Source organism: Sturnira hondurensis, unplaced genomic scaffold, assembly GCF_014824575.4.
Source record: "Sturnira hondurensis isolate 20B ecotype Veracruz unplaced genomic scaffold, ASM1482457v3 Scaffold0002597, whole genome shotgun sequence".
Classification (NCBI taxonomy): domain Eukaryota; kingdom Metazoa; phylum Chordata; class Mammalia; order Chiroptera; family Phyllostomidae; genus Sturnira; species Sturnira hondurensis.
The window spans coordinates 5,408,636-5,427,354 of NW_028075228.1; the positions used below are offsets into that span (position 1 = coordinate 5,408,636).

At 47.6% G+C, this 18,719-nt stretch overlaps 1 protein-coding gene across 2 annotated transcripts; it reads right to left on the reverse strand.

The window, feature by feature from the left end:
- Nucleotides 1-14,060: 14,060 nt before the first annotated feature.
- On the reverse strand, nt 14,061-18,465 carry HSBP1 (heat shock factor binding protein 1). 2 transcript variants are annotated; one of them, XM_037040312.1, is made up of 4 exons: nt 18,313-18,465; nt 17,660-17,726; nt 16,421-16,557; nt 14,061-15,674 (listed from the first exon to the last, which is right to left on the reverse strand). In XM_037040312.1, exons 1-3 carry the CDS (start codon nt 18,355-18,357, stop codon nt 16,439-16,441), a joined length of 231 nt encoding a protein of 76 aa, XP_036896207.1. In that variant the 5' UTR covers nt 18,358-18,465; the 3' UTR covers nt 14,061-15,674; nt 16,421-16,438. The 2 variants fall into 2 exon arrangements, with proteins under 2 accessions (XP_036896207.1, XP_036896206.1); XM_037040311.1 differs by having other exon boundaries at nt 16,437-16,557; nt 18,313-18,462.
- Between the last annotated feature and the right edge of the window lie 254 nt (nt 18,466-18,719).

Consider the following 18,719-nt stretch of genomic DNA (forward strand, 5'->3'; position numbering starts at 1 on the left):
TCCCTGGGACAGGAAGGAAGGATGTGGCCCAGCCATGTAGGGCTTAACAAAGCATGTATCTTCCTGAACTGCCCAAAAGGCCTCTGCTGCAAACTTTGGTTGCAGAAACACGGAAGCTGGAAAAAGCATATGTTTGGGAATAAGAGATTCGCATTGGACTAACCAGCTGTGTGTTTTAGGGCAGGTCGCTTAACCTCTCTGTCTCTCCATTTTCTGCCTTTAGAGTGGTGATGAGGGTCAGGTGGCCTGCAGAATCCTTTGTGCTTCTGGGGCTCTAGGATCCTGTAGCTTGCTCCTTCCCAACCCTGACCTTCAACAACTCCTGTGCCTGGTCATCTATTTATTATAACGTTTTATTTATTAATGTTTTCGAGGCAGAGAAGGTGTAGAAACTGGGGTTTGTCTCTGAGGGTAGGCTCATGTTTTTTTGTATGGGTTCAAGAAAATGTGACATGCTAACGGAGGAAGGTTTTATCATTGAAAGGGAAAAATACGATTTTCTTTACCCTATTTGTAATGGACATTTGGTCGTATGTGGCAACAAGATGAAGTGGGAAGTGGACTTAGGGGTCAGGTGATTTGGGTTGAATACCTGACTCTCCTCTTAATAGCTGTGCAATGTAGGCCCAATTTATTTATTCATTCAACAAATACATATTTATGGGCATGTGCCAGGCAATATCCAGGATATTGGAGAGTCAGTGGTGAGCAAAGGCAAGTTCCTGCCTTCTTGGTGCTCACAGACTAATGAGAGAAAAACGTTAGTCGGGTAAACACACACACACACACACACACACACACACACACACACAGTGATAGCAGCCCTGAAAGGTGTGGACAGGTTCCTATGGAAACAATAAACAAGGATACCTGGCAGGGCCTGCAAGATTTGAAAAGGTCTCCCTGACAGTGTGATGATCGGACGGATGTGAAAGTCTGTGTAGGTAAACTGAGTAAGGAGCGGAGTAGAAGAACAGTATTTGCACAAAGCGACACAGGCAAAGTCCCTGGGGTGGGAGGGAGCCAGCATAGCCTAGAAGTAGCTCTAGTGCTCGTCCGTTTGGAAATGAAGGCACATATAAAAATGCCTACCTCTCCGGTCATTGTGAAAATGAAACGGAATACTGGATGGGTGCGCTCAGCAAACGCTTTCTAGTCTTGGGACAGTCGGGCCACCTCAGGAAACCATCCGGCAGACAGGGGTGCAAGGAATTGGGTTACAGGCCCCAGGGAGTGATTACTTCATGCTGCCTCTTTATTGCATGTGGGGCGTGTGTCTTCTAAAAATAAATAGTTTATTTTTATTGTGTTTTTTCCCATTACCATAACCCCAACCCTAACCCTTATACTCTCTTCTACCTCCTCCCTCCCCCTCCCTAATCACCACACTGTTGTCTGTGCCTTTTGCTTTGATCTGTTTATCATCTTAGTCTCATGTTGAAGGGCACTGGTTGGCACTGGTTGGGATTGTTTGGGGGACCGTTGCTTTAGTTTTCAGAGTTAGGAGTAAATTACGGCTCCCTGCCATGCCTTCTTGCCCAGGATTCCCTTGAGTTTGGGGGCTTCTCTGAGTCTTGGGGCCTTAGTTGCGTGAAGCTGCCCTCTGGTGGCCACAGCTCAAAGTCTGGGGACACTCCTGGAGGGACAGGAGGCCATGCTACGTGGATAGCTTTCAACTTTAAACTTGGAGGTAGAGGTGGGGCCTCCATTCACATTACCCCCTTTCCCCTCTTCTTTCCTCCCCCTTCACTGGCTCAATGGGTTTGCGAGCCCCGCCCGAAGCACTGCAGGTTCATGGTGTTCTTGTGATCTGTACTCCGACCCTGGAGGTAAATACTATCCCCTTTGCAGAAATGAGTCAGGAGCTTAGGGCAGTCAAAAAACTTTCCCAAGATCATGAGTGATAAAATGGGGTCAGCTTCAAGGGCATGTGACCTGTGCCCAGGGCTTTACGCTCAGAACTGCCCCTGCCCCTCTCTACCAGCCGTAGTAGTCCCTGAACAAAAGACCTGTCTTTTATTTTGCATGGGGCCCGGCAGTTGTGTGGCCAGTCTTGCTGTTGGACTTGGGGCTTCACCCCAAACCCTGTGCCCTCTTGCCTCCCCCAGGGCTACTTATAAAACACACACCTTTCATCTCCCTGTTCAGCCTCCAAGGTGGCTCTCCGAGTACCTGTAGGACTAAGTGTTTCATTTCCAAGTGCAGGGATTCTTAACCCTGGCTGCACATACCTGGGGGAGGGTAGGTTGGGAAAAAAACACTGATGCCCTGGGCAGTGTGCCAGAGCAACAAGAATTCCTGTGGGTGCCCCCCAGGGTTGTGGTAACATTTTTCCAGGTGATTCTAACGAGGAGGCAGTATGGCGCACCTCTATCAGAGGTCCCGGCAGAGTTCCTGGCATTCAGTGGGTGTCAAATAAATGTCCTTTGACTTTTTAGAGTCATGAATTCACTAAAGAGCTCAGGGCAAGGGTCCATCTGAGTTGTGAACAAGACTCACCTTCAGGTTCCATGTCTGTGTCAGAACAGGAGCTCAGTGGGGGGTTACTGGGGTGGGCTGCAGAGGGGGTGGTTCAGTGAGGGGAAGGGGGAGAGCCCGGGAGAGCCTTGGAAATGAAGTGCCTCTTCCTGACCTGATATTCACTCTTTGCCTGGAAATGGAGCCCTATACTGTTCAGGCAACATTTTCCCCTTTCTCACTTCCAGGGCTTTCATGAGTGGGTCATCCCATCCCTGGCCTCAGCGGAGGGTTTGGTGGGTGACCAGCTCCCGGTGAGTATGTTTGAGCCCCTGTGGAATCGGCATGCGACCCCATCTTGAGGTACTTCCCAAAGTCACCCGATTAACATAAACCCAGGTGTGGTTTCAAGGGGTTAGTTATGGATACCAAGACACCTTGATAGTTCTTATTACTTAGGCAATTCCAAGGGCTTTAGGAACTCTCCGCCAGAAAGGGGGGGTAAAGACTGAATATACATGTTACGTATTATACATATTATGTATTACACATCACAGGACCACAGGGGGTCAGGCATGAAGGGCTTCTATCCTGGGCTGCTGAACTTGGGCAGTGAGTGCTCAGAATCTGCTTTGCACTTTGCCTATGAAGAGTCTTCAGAGCAATTCGTCATTCATCTGACTCAGAAACTGGTCTCCGATGGAGAGAGGGATGGAAAGGGAATAGAGATATGACTAAGCAAATACAATTGTAATCAAGTGAAAGCTTGAATGGCTTACTGCCCCACAGCCAATGTCAAGTGACACGGAGTTGGGGCAAGGACAGGGACTTTATCCGGAAAGCCAGCAAGCTGAGAGGATGGGGGACTAGAGTCCTTAGGAACAATCTTGAGAAAGTACAGAATTCATGAATCTTTTGTGTCAGGGGAAGGGGAAATGGGAGGTGTCTGAGGTCAGAGGTGGCTGATGACAGCAGGCTTTTGGACATCAGCAAGGTGCCAGTGGGATGGTGAGACTTCTTTCGGTCAACAAATTCCAGCTGCCATGGTCCCAGTCATGAGGCTCCTTTGATAAGCAATGATTATTTTTGTACAGACCTTTCTTATCTCCTTGGGGAGGTGGTGTTGAGCAGGATGGTGGCCCAGTCATTTCCAGGCTACAGGTGAGGTCCCTTCAAGGATTAATATATCTGTGTGCAGGACTAAGTGGGAGAAGCTAATAGACACGTTGTGGGGACTGGGCAGGTTTGAGCAAGAGGGAGCCAGAAAGACTGATTCCCTGCTGTCAATGAGTGCATCCACAATCCTGTGGAGTTACTTCCTGCTGATCGGGGTGGTGGGGCAATTTGGGGGAATGGAACCATTTGACCTGATCTATGAAAGATTCCTTAGTGCCCCTCGTAGGCGTAGGAGCTTAGGATCTTTTATCTTGGGAGTCTTAGCCATGCTGGCACCACCCTTAAATATACAGTATCTCATTATTCTGAATAACATGTTGGGCATCAGAACTCTAGGAAGGACAGTGAGACCTAACTTGAGGATACCACCTACTGAATGTACCTATTCGGGATCCATGAGAAGGGGCCTGAGAACCAGTCTCCCAGTCTGTCTACACTTATTCTGCCCTGATGTTCTAAGGTTTGTCGGAACTGAGTAGCTTGTTTTCTGAGTTTTGCGATATAATTCTCTGCCTCAGAAGAGGGGTCTATATAGGTGCAGCAAGCAGTATTAGCAACTGTAGACACTGCACTCTGTTCAGCCAGGCTCTATGGTCTTAAAGTACAATTTGGGCAAGAGTGACTAAGGATGTTTGCAGCCCAGTAAGGGCAGTAGCTGCTTCATCTACAATAGCATCGAAAGTTTTTGATAGGTTCCTAAGTACATATTTTAAAAAATATTTTAAATTTATTTTTTTTTAGAGAGGGGAAGGGAGAGAGAAAGAGAAGGAAAGAAACATCAATGTGTGTTTGCTTCTCACAGGCCCCCTCCTGGGGACCTGGCCCGCAACCCAGGCAGGTGCCTTGAATGGGAAGCAAACAGGTGACCTTTTGATTCACAGGCCAGCACTCAATCCACTGAGCCACATGAGACAGGGCCCTAAGTACATACTGATGAGCTGCCAGACACATCCAAGGGGAGAGGGTGTAACCAAAGATAAATCCCTCTCCATCAGGTATCCCATCAGGGAGATCACCAGCAATCCTAGTGAATAGCATCAGGGAACTCACCCAATGGGCAGTTTCTGAAACATTATGGACAGAGAATAGAGTTATTAAGTCATCGAATGGGCAGGTTCCGCTTAGACGCCAGCTGTCAAAACAGTTACGGGCCCATGCCTCATTTCGGGATCCGCAAACAAAAATGTAACCCATGGGAGCACGTAAGACTCCGGTCATATTCTGAAAATTAAGAGTATCCCCCCAGGGAAGGCGAGTCAGGTGTCTTCTCCCCAGGGGTCCATGTGAGAAGGGTCTAAGACGGGAGTGCTCCTCTTTCCATCTTCCTCCTTTTGTTTCTGTTCCTTCTCATTAGAGACCTTAAAAGCAATATTTGCCAACTGAGAAGGGCTTATGGCAAAAGCTTCATCCAATTTTTGTAGTTTTCTCCTGGTACCAGGTGCACTTTGTCTTATAAAAGTGGTATCTGCCATCCCGATATCCTTGGGGGCCTCTGGGTCAGCACTAAAGCAGCGCCTGGAACTCGATGAATCCTTTCTGAGAATTCTGGTGGGTCCTCATCAGGCTATTACTGTATCTACCAAATCTTCTCCAAACTCTTGCTTAGGTTCCCCTTCTCACAGACCGGCTGAGAGGCATGTCCTGCGATGCTCTGGTCTGGGCCTTCCCTCATCTTTGGGTCCCAGGCTGGTTTGACTGCTTAGCTCCTGGGGCTGCATCAGGGTCCGCCAGACGAAGCCAATGTGCTTCCCCTCTAGCTTTATCGATGCCCGTGCTTCTTTTGTCCCTGAGCATCCTATTCATGAGAGTCTGTATATCAGCCCAGGTGGGAGGAGGCGGGGCAAAAGTGGAAGTGGAAAGTTCAGTCGTGCTGAGAGGGTCCTCTCTATAGGAAGGATTATTGTTTTTCCAATGAAAGGAACCTGAGGTCAACAAAGGGTTATGCATCTGCAAAAAAATCAGTCTGCTGACCCTGAGCCTTGGGGAAGTGGGAAATGCCCTGGGTGGGACATTTGGCTCTCGGGACAAACACTGTTGGAGATACAGATACCAAATCACGTCCCTGTGCCCCCTATGGTGACTGAAAGGTAGATCCTGTCCCCCCCCCCCCACCCACCCAAGAGGCTGGCCAAGTCATGTGGGATGCTTCCTGTTCCCCTATTTGAAGGAGGGGCAGGTGCCTGTAGTGCCAGGGGCGTTCTGGGGACTGGGCAGGTTTGAGCAGGCTGGAGCCAGAAGGGCCGATGAGTTTGTTCTACTGCAATCACCCCGCGTTAACCGCAGAGCCTAGGCGGAGCTCACAGGTGCTCGCTGGAGAAATTCTTCTGGTTTGGCTGTATGTTTGAAAATCTTTGTAAATAAACATTTGGGAGAATGAACTCTTAATTCAAATTTATTATTTCCTTCTCTTTGCAATGCTCAATTTTTCTTAAGCTTCTATTTGATTGCTAAATTCGCTAGCACTGGAGCAATTACTTCCCACAAACAAGTTGTCAGAAGCCTCAAATGAATTTTAGACCTAATTTAATTCCCAATTTACTTGCTTATTAAAAAAATCCTAGTTTCTGCAAACTGAATCAGCCCTTGATATACCAGTTATGAGTTCTTTTAAAAAGCCAGCTGTAAAATGTGAAGCCAGTCACCCCACGATAGTCAATAGTCCGAATGAGTTGAGGACTGGGAAAAGGGAGGGCCTCCAGGGTCTGGGACAAACGGCAGGCCCCAAGCACAGGTCAAGGTGACCCGAGAGTGTGCATCAGGGTGGAAGGAGAGAATCGACTGTGCAGAAGCTAGCTGCTTCCCCAAAGCAAGGACAGACTGGGCCCCAGTGGCTGGGTGGAGATGGGGGTGCCAAGGACATGTGGATGGGGAACTGGACACTAACCACTTCCCAAAATGTGACAATCTCTAGGGAGACCAGCGAGTGGGAGTCGGAAGCTGGAGAAGTGCACAGTTGGCATTCCGGCTTCTGTGTCAGAGGTTGGGTTAGCTCCTGAGGCCACCACAGCCAGTGAGCGCAGCCTAGGGGCTGAGCAAACAGGTGTTTCCCTCACGGCTCCGGGGGCCAAAAGTCCGAAGTCAAGGTGTCAGCAGGGTTGGTTCCTTTTCAGAGGCTGTGGGGGAGAATCCAGTCCTTGCCTGTCCCCCAGCTGCTGGTGCTGCTAGCCATTCTGGGTGTCCCTTGGCTGGGAGACCCAGCAGTTCAGTCTCAGCCCCCGTGGTCGTGTGGTGCTTGCTCTCCCTGTGTCGGTCAGTCTCTGGGTCCCTTCTCTTCTCCTTTAGGGGACCCCAGTTGTTGATTAGGGCCCATCGGAATCCCGGATGACCTCACGTTCCCTCTGTTCCCTCTGTAAAGGCCGTTTCCAGAGAAGGTCACGGTCACAGGTTGGGACTTCATTGTATCTTTTGGGAGGATACAACTTTAACCCATGACAGAGGTGTACAGGGAGAAAGGGCTTTGGGAGTGGTGCTGGGTTGTTCCTTAGATGGGATGCTTGAAGGTCTGTATGAGGATGAGGGGAAAGGCGTGGGAAACACAGATAAGCCCGTCTGGAGTCCATATGGAGTGAAACTGGAAACTTAGGCACCCCCAGAACTGCCTACCTCTTGACTTCACATTTCATAAGGTCATTAATTCTTCCTACTATTGAAGCCATTTTTAGTCATTGCTTGTAACTGAAAGTATTCTAATTTTTTTATTTTTGAAATAAAGTATTCGACCATAAATACTTGAACTCAGTGCCTTGGCTTTGGGCTTAAGCCTTAAATGCTTTCTTTTCTACCAATAGGGAAGAAAAAGAAAGTCATGCATTAGTTATTTCCTTTAGGATGGATGACTCAAAAGATAAATGAGGAACTTGTTCTTTTTTTTTTAAAGCAGCAAACATGATTTCTTTTTAAGTACCTATGACTATGCTTAAAGTCTTCCAAATGTTCTTTTGAAATATAACCTTACAGTGCTTTTTCTTGTTATTAGTAAATCTTGTTACTTTCACAAGTTAAATTATATTTCAATACATTTACATACTACAGAATTATCAACTCATAGGTTAACCTGCTGTGGAAATAGAAAAAAAAAAAGCTCTCGGATGAAAAGAATGCACTTCCGTGAAAATGAAGATAAACGGACTAATAAGTTACTAGTTTTTAATAAGTAAATTCTTATTGGATAACTTACCCTCCTGGTAAAATATTTACCATGCTCTTTAAAACCCTTTTAATCAACCGAAACACTCAGACGGCTTGAAGGATTGGATATCCTTTTGTGGCTTAAGAGTTGAGATTAATCAGGGTCAAAATGAGCTCCAGCCTTCCTCTGCTCTGGAAAGAAGTGAAATTAAAAGTGAAAAGAGTTGAAATTATTTTTATTGAAGCACACTTTAATAAGAAGCCAATCGATTTGAAGTGTTTCGAATCTGTGTGGAGCGAGGGCTCTCCAGGCCGCTCGACTGCTCGGGCGGCAGGGCAGGCCCCTCATTTCACAGGGCTGAAAAGGTCGTGCTCCATCCCCGGGCTTGGGTGTTCTGGGCAATTAAGAATCCATTCGAGTTAAATTACCTTAGTGCTGGCCCAGGCATGAGTCAGTCAGCAGGAGAATATCGTCCGTGTTCTCTCATTGCTCTATGCGATGTTTCCCCGAGTGGGAAATGATACATATGGTGACAGACTGGGGCACTGGTTGCAAACGGGGCCCCCAGGCCCTCCCCTCTCTGTACTGGGTCAGGTTATGAAAAGAAGAGCCCGGGAATCTGCATGTCAACCTGCCATTCCCTGCCCCGGGGGCTTCTTATGTTCAGACTAGTCTTACCCCCAAAGTTATTGGACAACCAATGTTGACAGCTAAGGCCCTGGTTCTCACACTGGACACGGCAACCCCCTGCGGGGTGGGTTAAAGCTCAGGCTGCTGGGTCCCGCCCCAGGGTCTCCGAGTCGGTGGGGCTCGGCAGGGCCTGGGAGTCTGCATTTCGCACCGTTCCCAGGGGCTGCTGCCACCCGCCAGCCTGGGTACCATGTCTGAAGAACCACTGCCACAAGGTGGTTTGGTTGAACAAATGATTGTTCTGGAATACAGATTTTTTTTCTTGAGGAAAAATTACTCTCTCTATGTATGTTTTATTTACATCCAAGGCAGAGTCTATACCTTTTCTTCAGACCAGATTATGGAAAATAGGTATCTGGAGAATGTGGAAGAATGTGTATCATTAGAACTTGGGTAGTTCTGGCCAGATGCCATGGCAGACCTTTCAGAGCCAACACCAAATACACGGGCCTGGGAGAAGTTACAAAACCCAGGGGAGAGCGGTGTTACCTCCCAGGGCAGTGCACGCGTAACGTCTCAATGCTGTTAAATACGGCGGAAAGCAGACCAGTCACCACATCACTTCAGTGTCAAAGAACTCTTACCCACTGTATTTTTTCGCTTAGTACAAAAAGAGATTCTTTAAGTTTTGACCTGCCAAACAGTCGCTCGTTAAAGCTTCACTGGCCAATCTTGTTCAGAATTGTTCTGGAATACAGATTAACTTGAATAAACCTGAGGAATTTCTGGCAGAGTTCACAGTGCGGTGAATTTTCTCAGTCAGTGATTCCAGAAACACTGGCTTCGCTGGGCTGGGGGGTCCCACTGGGCCTGCTTCTCACTGTGGGGAGGACAAGGTTGCGCCCCAGATCACGTGCAGCCTCATGGAGACAATGAGCTCGGCCCACTGAAAGAATCTGATGGTACCTCCCTTTGAAGACGCCGGCACACACGGTCTGTTTCACATCACCAACCCCGTAGGCAAAGGGTTATGACAGGAGGTCAGGCCACACTGACCAGGGCTCGCAGGCCCTGAGGACGACCTTCTTTTTAAAATTCTGCTAGCAAGTCAGCATAGATTTGACAGCTGGTTTCTAAAGAATCGTTGCGATTCATCAAGGGCCCAGCAAACACAGGTTCTAGCTGAGGAGCGGGAGTTTGGCCCGCAGCAGCTTTGTCGGCCTATCAGGGGGAGAGACGGATTTCTTTTGAGGACATTGCGTGGCAGCCTTTCCAGCTTTGCGGCCTGGGTACCAGGCCAGTCCCCGGCTTCTGTTTCACAAATTACTTGGGTGCATCCTTTGCTCTCTTGGAAAGCTGTAGGATTTTGGAGCAGAATCAGTCAAGCAGTCTTTTCATATTCCCATGAGGAGGTGAAGGCATCATTAAAAGAAGCAACCACGTTATTTACGTTTCCAGAAATGACTCTTCTGATGATTACCTGCAGCCTCTCAACGTTAACTGCATTTTCTTCTTAACCAGTCACAGGACTTGAGCTTTAAGATATTTAATATTTAACATTCTTTCTGGAAATACTCACTGGGTTGGCAACTTCTAAAGACGTGTAAAAGGCAAGAGGTCAATGGCTGGGGAAGGGATTTTTTTGTTATTTTATTTTAGTTTTTTTTATTGCTCTTCAAGCACAGTTGCCTCCTTCACCCTCCCTCTCCCCGTGGCCCCACCCAGCCGCACCTCCCACCCTCCATCCTACCTGCTTTAGCTTTGTCCATGTGCCCTTTATGCCTGTCCCTTGACGACCTGAGGAAGGGACTTTTTGAAGGCTGAAGAGAGAGAGAAAAACTCCAGCTGGAAGACTTGCTGACGTCAGCGACCTTCACAGGTCCTGGGCAGTTAGCGAGAGGACGCAGGGGAGGGCATCCAGCCCTGTGCTGGTACCCGTGCGCAGGGCGGGCCATCAGAGGCGTGAGGCCCACCTGAAGTTGAACCTGGTTAACAAGACATCGCCTCTCAGGGAATGACATCCTTTTATTCCAACAGTGGTGGCCCCATCCAGTCGTTAAAGCAAAAATGACACGTGAATTGAACTGAGTGCCAGATGAGGGACCTGTTTCGACTATGTAAGTTGGGAGCGTCAGCTGGGTTGACACAGAAAGTAGGCAGAGCCCCATCTAATTTGCTCAGCGAATTATGTCACCGATGAGCAGCTGTGGACAGTCTCTTTGGAAGGCAGTTCCCAGCCTGGATGCACAGGCAAGCTTAAATAGCCCTCCCTGTCTGGGCCCACTGGCGGGGGATTCCAGATGCGGAGGGTCTGGGGGCTGCCTGGTCCTGAGGTTTTGAAATGCTTCCCAGGAGCAGCCAAGAGTGAAAGCCAGCTAATTCTTTATTTAACCACCTCTACTGTTACAATCCCTAATCCAGAAGCCGCATCTACGGAGTCTGCGACAGACACTGTACATTGTCACCCAATAGCCACCTTTCTGATAGAATCTGGTTTTGGTCTCTACCTTCCCTCCCGGAGGGTCCAGAAGCTATTCAAGGAGGCCTCCTCCTGGGCATAGGTTAAATCACGAATGGGTGAGGCTGGGGTTTCTCCGTCTGGGCACTGCTGACACTCGGGACAGGAGGATTCTTTGTGGTGGGGGCCGCGCTGTGCAAAGTAGGATGTTTAGCAGCATCCTCGGTCCCACCACCAGGTGCCAGAAGCACCGTCAATCCCCAAGTTGTGACCGACAATCAAAAGGTGAGAGTCACAGGACCCAGAGTGTCACTGGAGGCCTGTGCCTTGCCAAAGACTGTTCATGGCACCGTTAGGTGAGAGGGAATCCCTTTGGGAAAACATTTTCTTCCTTCTTTGAGACAAAGGGAAGGAGGAAGGCGCTCTTTCTGTGGGACGCATCAAGATGGCCCGAACCTGGGTCCCTGAGGTCTCTGGAGGTGTGCCAGCCCCTCCCCCGGAGCTGCCTTCCCTCCTGGCTTCTGCCTCGGGAAACAATTCACCCCCTTGTGCGGACAGGGCTGTGCTAAATGCTTCCAAGTGGCTTGACCCTGAATCTGGGCTGTCCTTAACCACGGGGAATTAATTCTGTTCCTCTTTGGAAGGCAGACATTTTGCCACTGACCAATAGGAATAATTGGTCAAAATGTGTCCCAAAGTAGAAAAGTATTAATGTACCGCCAAGATTATGACCACGAAGCAGGGCAGCCCCTATGTGACATGCATGTCATTTACTTATGGGGTATGTACACTTTCTTTGGCCTTGTTCAAGGAATGAGCACCAGAACATGATTTCACCAGTGGTGGCCAGGGACGCGTGGAAGCAGCTGTTCTGTATCTGTTAGATACAAACCTCACCCTGGCAGGTATCTGAGGACCCTCCAGGTACCTCTCCTGTGAGAGCCTCAGCATGTGAAGGCATTAGAACTGATTCTTTTTCACCAGGTATAACCTGACTTGTAGAACAAACTCCTCTGTTTCCACAGCGATTTGTGGGGCTGATGCATGTGCTGCTCAATCACAGTCCTGGTTTTCGATCTGGGCAGTGACTCATGACCCACCACCACTTCGTTTATGGAAAAGGAGTTTTAAAGAGGCTGAAGCTAAAAGCAGATGCTTAGCCTCATTCACGGGAGCCAAGGATTCCAGGTGTTGGCTGCACGGGTGCTGTTTTAAGACCTCTGCAGCCTGACACGAGCATTTGGAAATCTCAGCTCTCAGAGCTCTGTGACCCTGGTCCCCTGGAACCCACCCCTGGGTTCTTTCTGTTTAAATAGGGACTGATCAGATAGAAGCCTAACGCAGGGTTGTCGGATTAGGCCCGATAAGGCAAACAGAATGCTTAGAACAGCGGCAGTGTTCTTAGTAAAGGCTTTCTATGGTGCTCTGAGCAATTGTTGTTCTTAGTAAAGGCTTTCTATGGTGCTCTGAGCAATTGTTAACTGTTGCTAGGAAACTCTCAGGGTTAGGTATGACAACAGTGTGTGCAAATGCATCCATTTTAACCCGAAACATATAAACTACACTGAATATGAAAAAAAGAGGAACATAATTATCCATATGGGAAACCTTCAATTTACAAATAGGATGTTAAAAAAGTTCATTTTCAGTTGACTGGAAGACTCTGTCTCCATAGCAACAGTGCTCTAAGTGCGGTTAGGATTCCAAGGACTCACAAAGGCAAATTAATCTTTAATTTCCTGAAATACTGTGTGTTTGTTCTGATAAGGTCAAACACGATGGTACTTTACTAGAAACAAAACAGTAGAGAAACAAAATTGATCAGCAAGTGAGATTAAAATGTTTAGAATCCTGTGGCTTGAAGCAAAACAGGATGAACTAGAAGTCAAATGAGGAAGCTGGGAAGGCCTCTGAGCCTGGGAGATGAGGGCATCTCATCAGAGAGAAGGCTGCTGTGCTTGGTGCAACACCTACTTGGTACTTGGATTTGTTAGCTCGAAGTAGGCTCTTCATCAGTCTTAAATCACAGGTGGCAAGCGCGAGGCCCGCGGGCTGAATCCGGCCCTCCACCTTGTTTTATCTGGCCGGTCACCTTGTTTCTACCCAGCAGCAGCACCACGCTCTCAACTGTTACGGAGTAGTTACATTTATACCGTCCTCAAATTACATTTGGCCCTTTGAAGGCGACCTCGAGGCTGACGTGGTCCCCAGTGAAAACGAGTTTGACGCCCCAGCTTTAAATGAACAACTAGTTGGGGACTAAGAGAGGCAGACATTTTCCTGCACAGAAAGATCACACCCAGGACTCTGAAGGGGCGGCACTGATGCACACACACAGGCCATGGCCAGAGCTTCATGGAGCGGAGCCCACGGGATAAGGAGGGTGTGCGTACGCAACCCTGGGGGTGACCCTGGGGGCAGTAGTCTTGCTTTGGAAGACCCAGGTCGTTCCAGAAAGGCTGGCTGGCGAGAGGCAGTGGCAGTGTGGGTCACTGTAGCTTAGAGGCACTTCTCACCTCCAACTGTGGAAAGAGTGGAGACCAGCCACCCACCTGGACAGATGGGGAGGCCTCGACAGGGTCACAAAGCCTGTTTTGTAGGAGACGGGCGCTCTGCCTGGAGCGTGGGTCCAGCGTGCGACAGCGCAGGCCTTCACTCACAAGTGGAGCCCGAGCTCTGCTGGGTCACTTCAAAGGCCATCTCCCGGTGTGGGCGGCATTTTACACCACACCAGTTCAGTGAAATGTTAATTAGGTGCTAAGTATAAAAAAATGATCCTTGGTCAAATAACTTGGAAACTGGCAGGTGAGAAAAAGAAATCACATTTTTCTGCTCTGGGACCTCAGAGCCTTCAACATGCTAATTTGTGCTGTGAATTTTCATGAAGTGAATATGGCACAAGGCAAATTTTCTAAACCCAAGTGACCATAAACCCTTATTTTCTGGAACTTCCCCAGGATGAGTGTACTGGGACACATGCTTGGAAAAGGTTTCCTCTTGAACATGTAAAACATTAGCTCTCCTTGGACCCTGGTCAGGGCAAGCCGACAGTCACTGCGGCTTCTCAAAGTACAGTCCCCACCCGCACCCCCCTTTCCCATTTCGCCTTTGGTTATCCTCCCAGAGGTTTTAGCTTATCATTTAAAATGGTATGTGTTTTAACCTGAAAATGTGAAAAACCAAACAAATCACTTCTGACACACAGGAAGCTTCAATAGCAGGATTTTAGGCACCTTTATTCATAGCAGAACTTTTTGGTCAGGGGAGCTTGCCTCAGCAACCTTTCCAGCACTTAAGGAAGCCAGCCCCCCGTCCTTCCCTGGCAAAGCCCTGACTGACCTTCCCCCACACCACCTCCAGTCGCCCTTTCTGAGGTCTGCAGACACCCGCACATGGGTGCCGGCTGGGTGGCTGGAGTCCAGGAGGCTCTGGGCTTTCAGGGCTAAACCTTGCAGCATGACCTACTGGCCCATTGAAGGAGTTTTCACAGCCGGTTAATAATCGGGGTTAATCCATTTTATCGCAGAAGAAATGTGCTCTTTGATGTTCTCCATATAATTTATAAATAGGAAAAGTTAGTTCTTAATATTATTATATATTTGCAATACAAACAATCAAGACTGGTGATATAGAAAAATTTTTAAAAATCATACTGTGTTCACGAAGGGTTTTCCTCTCTGAGGCACTATACTGTGCCTCAACTTTTTTCATTTTTTCTGTACAAAAATCACTTTGCTGTGCCAGTCACGTGGATTTCCTTCCCAGACCACCCTGGCCTCTAGACGTAGCAGTCCTGACGCTGCATTTCTGAGCGGCAGAGTCACCATCCCTGGCTTCTATGATCAATAATAAAACCATTACTCTGCAAGAAGGAAGGTAAGAAATAGTTTAAAGAAACAGTATTTCTTAAAAAACCTGAGCCTACTACAAGTCCTTTATAATTTTCTAGGGAAGCGACTGGTCTGGAGTTAATATCGTTTCTTTGCCTTTTCCGTTCTTTTTCTAATCAATCAGGAGCTCACAGAAAAGATGGAGTAACTGAGTTTTAAAATCCTGCCAGATTTTGTATGGTAACTATTGTAGATGAACAATGTAAGGTCCTACTGAAGTATTCAGATCTCATGCAAAACTCTAACTAAGGAATGCCTCATTACATCAGGCAATTCTGTCGTTTTCCGTATTTAAAAATTCTCACACTGAAGGGGCAGTGGTCACTATTCATTACTCTAGCATCTGACTTCAAAGACTTAGACACACAATCTAAGTTTAAGTTTGAGTTTTGGCAACAGGGCAGTGCCAGGAATTTCTGAATAAACAGTTTTAAATGTTTTTAACCATTCGAAAGTACCACCAACATACGATCTGGTGTTAGTTCAACAGTCACTCTGTTCACAATCAAAGAACCCTAAACTCAACAAATGTCTTACTTCATGAAGTCTAATTGTAACAGAATAACATACTGTATGTCTAATAGGAAAAAAATTACACAGCAACTTTTATCAAACAGCAACTTCTACAAAAAAAAGATAGAAATGATTTTACAAAAATACACTAAAAATTGGACAATTTTATGTAGGAACCGCCAAAGTTTTAGTGTTTAATATTTAATAGCACAACTGACCAAGATCCAAGATGTGAAGTTATCAAGTTCGAGAAACAGGGGGCGGGGGTCACTCTATCAACTAACTATATAGTACGTGATGAGAAGAATGCACACTTTACAATATCAGACCTGTCTACACATAGTAATTAGTTGCAAAGAGCCACTTGGTCTTCTCCTGGCTTGTAAAACCAATGTTCCGGGTTTCAGTGTAAATTAGCAACCTATTGAACAAGGAAAAACCATCAACATGCTATTCACTGTATGAGGACAAATAATGATACTTAGAATTATCAACTAAAAACCCTTTCAGAACCCCTGTTCAACTAAACTTATTTTCTGTGCACAACATTCTAGCAGAAATACATTTAATTGGATATCTTTTATTAAAGAAACTTCTGAATCCATTTCCTCCTCCTACGCCTTTCTTTGTATCATGCCTGTAACTCAAAGTCTTCAATTCTCAAGGGGATGTTCTCATTCACTTGATGGATTTTTGAGATACAAGAAGCTTCTAAGACTGGTAGGACGTTTTCTAAATTCTCCCTATATAGGAATAAAGATGACCACCCACACAAAACCACCATGTGATTGACTCACACAGAGAATCAACACAATCTACTGTTAAGATAACAGCAAATGTAAGGCTTTTATCTCTCAAACCTCTATTTAGTTTCTTGTACTTTGCAAAGCAACTTGTATTTCATAATGACTTATAATTTGGTACAGCCAGGACACGCCCCCAAATTTAAAAAAATATGGTGTCTTTTATGCATATTCTGCTTGGTACTGTAGTTACTTAAAATTTCTCAGTGAACTTTATTTTTATTGGGAATTAAAATGCTAAAAATGGGATGGGAGAAAAGGGAGTTTAAAAATCCTCACCAAAAGGGTAACTAATGGGGACACAGGTCTAATGAATAAAAACGGGGAACACGGCTCCATCAAAGTGATAACACACCACACTTACCCTGCCCTCCCCTCACCTTCAACTCTTCTGAGTAGCAGGTATCTTGTTTTCCGCTTCCAGTTCTTCCACCCCGGCCTGGGTCATGAGGTCTGCGATGTTTTTCTCCAGGTCATCAATGCGACTACTCATATCATCAAGTGGTGAAGTTAAAGACAAAGCACATCAGCACCTCCCATGTCTAGCCTTTTCCTCCAGGACCTGTAGACTCTGGCCTTAAACACACCTGTCTTAGTGAAACTGGTTTTCCTATTTCCTGTGGACAGTCATGTGTTGCACAATGACATATCCGTTGACAGTGGACCAAATACAGGATAGTGGCATACCAGATAGCCTGGGCATGTAGCAGGCCACTCCTCCTAGGTTTCTGTAAAACACTGTCATAGTTTGCAAGAGGACGAAATCATGCAATGACACATTTCTCAGAATGCATCCGAGTCATTAAGCAGGGCACAGCTGTAATCTGGCAGTTAATAGCACAGGGGTCTTGGGGAAGAAATGAACCCCAGCCCCATCCTTCACTAGTGATGGGATCTGGGCAAGTTGTTTTACTGTTCTAGGCTCCTGTTTTTTTTGGCCACTAAATAAAAGTAACGCTACAACCCCTTCATCAGGTGATGGTGAGGATCAGAGGAAAGACACACATAAAATATTTGGCTCTCAGTCAACAGTCAATCATATGAGGCATCACTATGATGGACTTTACATTTCTTGAGGCCGGGCATCTAGCTCAGCCGTGTCCCTAGCTCTTCACACAGTGCTTCTCAAGAAAAGCACCCCCATATTTTGCTGTGTATTGTGCGTTCCCGTGTACGATGTGCACCCATGTTTTTGGCCCAAACATTCAGGAAAAAAATCTTTGGTTTTAATTTTTAATTCAATTTAAAAGTCCAACAAAACCAATGATCATATTCTAGGGTATTATTTTTGCATATGGATGTTGTTATTGTTTTCTAGAGTTACACTTTTAATGCATAAGCACAAATAAAATAATTAAAAACATTTATATACATACAGAATTTGTACTACTCATGTATAATGTGCACCCTTATTTTCCCTAAAACATTTGGGCAAAAAAAGTGTAAAGAGTATACAGGGTAAAATATGGTACATCACGCTCAGTAAAAAATTTGGTAAATGACTGGCTGCAGTTGGCCGAACCACCATCCACTCACTGACAGCACTACAGAGAAAGTAGGATGCAAACACCCGTTAGAGGCTGACTACAAATTCAAAGGATATTTCTTCCAATGATCTGGTCGGACATGGTCTGAAATTTATCTTGCATCTGTTGCAGGAGTGTCTGCACCTATGAAAACAAGAAAACAAAACACCCACTCTTACCCTGAGACACCGCCATGGGATGAGGGAGACTAGGATCCTGGGTCCCAGCTCCGGCTCAGCCTCCTGGGCTCCAGCATGGCATTCCCCTCCCCCGGTTTGTTTCCTCATATGTGAAATTAGGCTGATGGGTCGGTGAAGCCCTTCCCCGTTTGGGCCCCGCTGCCATTCAAAATTCGTTGGGTCTTCTGGTAGTTTTTGAGGGCTTGGAGGCATCCGGGTGTGAGGGAGGCGCTGAAGGGTGGGCTGCGCGGAGAGCTGAGGGGTGTGGGCTAGAAGCCGGCGGGGACCATGGGGTCACCGCGGGTGCGGTTCAGGAACAGGTGAGTGCGGGTAAACGAACCTGCGGACGTCAGCGGGCTCAGGGGCCTACACCCAGCGGCCCGGGAGGGCGGGGATCAAGGTGGCCGGAGGCCTCGGCAGGCGAAGCCTCTAGAAACACGGCCTCCAGAGACCAGGCCCCCCGCGGCCGCGGAGAAGACGCCCGGGTCCGCGAGCCTTGCCTGCGCCGCCCCGGGATGTCACGGCCTCGGGCCCACACAGACGACCCTTACCACCGAGGTGAGATCCTGCACGGTCTTGGGGTCAGTCTCGGCCATCTCCCCGGTTCCCAGTTTGGCGGTGATATCTCAGACCGTCACCAACACTTCCGTTTGTGAGCGCAGACGCCCCCAGCGGCTTCTTCTCGCGACGACAGATGACAGCCGCGCGACCGCGAGGTGTTGTGGGAGCTGTAGTTGGTGTCACGCGCCGGAAAGGGCTGCGATCTCGCGCCTGCGTCACGAGCGGGGCCCCGCCCCTCTTCTCTGCACCCAGCACTTCTCCGCCCCTCAGCTCGCCTTAGCCACGCCCCTAGCCACGCCCCGCACTCAGTACAAGTGGAAAAAAGGGAAGTGAGGCGATGGGGTCCGTGGTTAAAAAGGTTGTTTTAACCTCTTCCCAGGCTGTAGTTAAAGATTGC

What these genes read in the sequence shown, in the direction of transcription:
- HSBP1 (XM_037040312.1), bottom strand. Translation starts at nt 18,357, where the DNA reads ATGGCCGAGACTGACCCCAAGACCGTGCAGGATCTCACCTCGGTG. An exon ending in TGCAGGATCTCACCTCGGTG is followed by an intron (nt 17,727 to 18,312) that starts GTAAGGGTCGTC and finishes TTGTTTTCATAG; the next exon opens with GTGCAGACACTCCTGCAACA. An exon ending in CGACCAGATCATTGGAAGAA is followed by an intron (nt 16,558 to 17,659) that starts ATATCCTTTGAA and finishes TAACTTCACCAC; the next exon opens with TTGATGATATGAGTAGTCGC.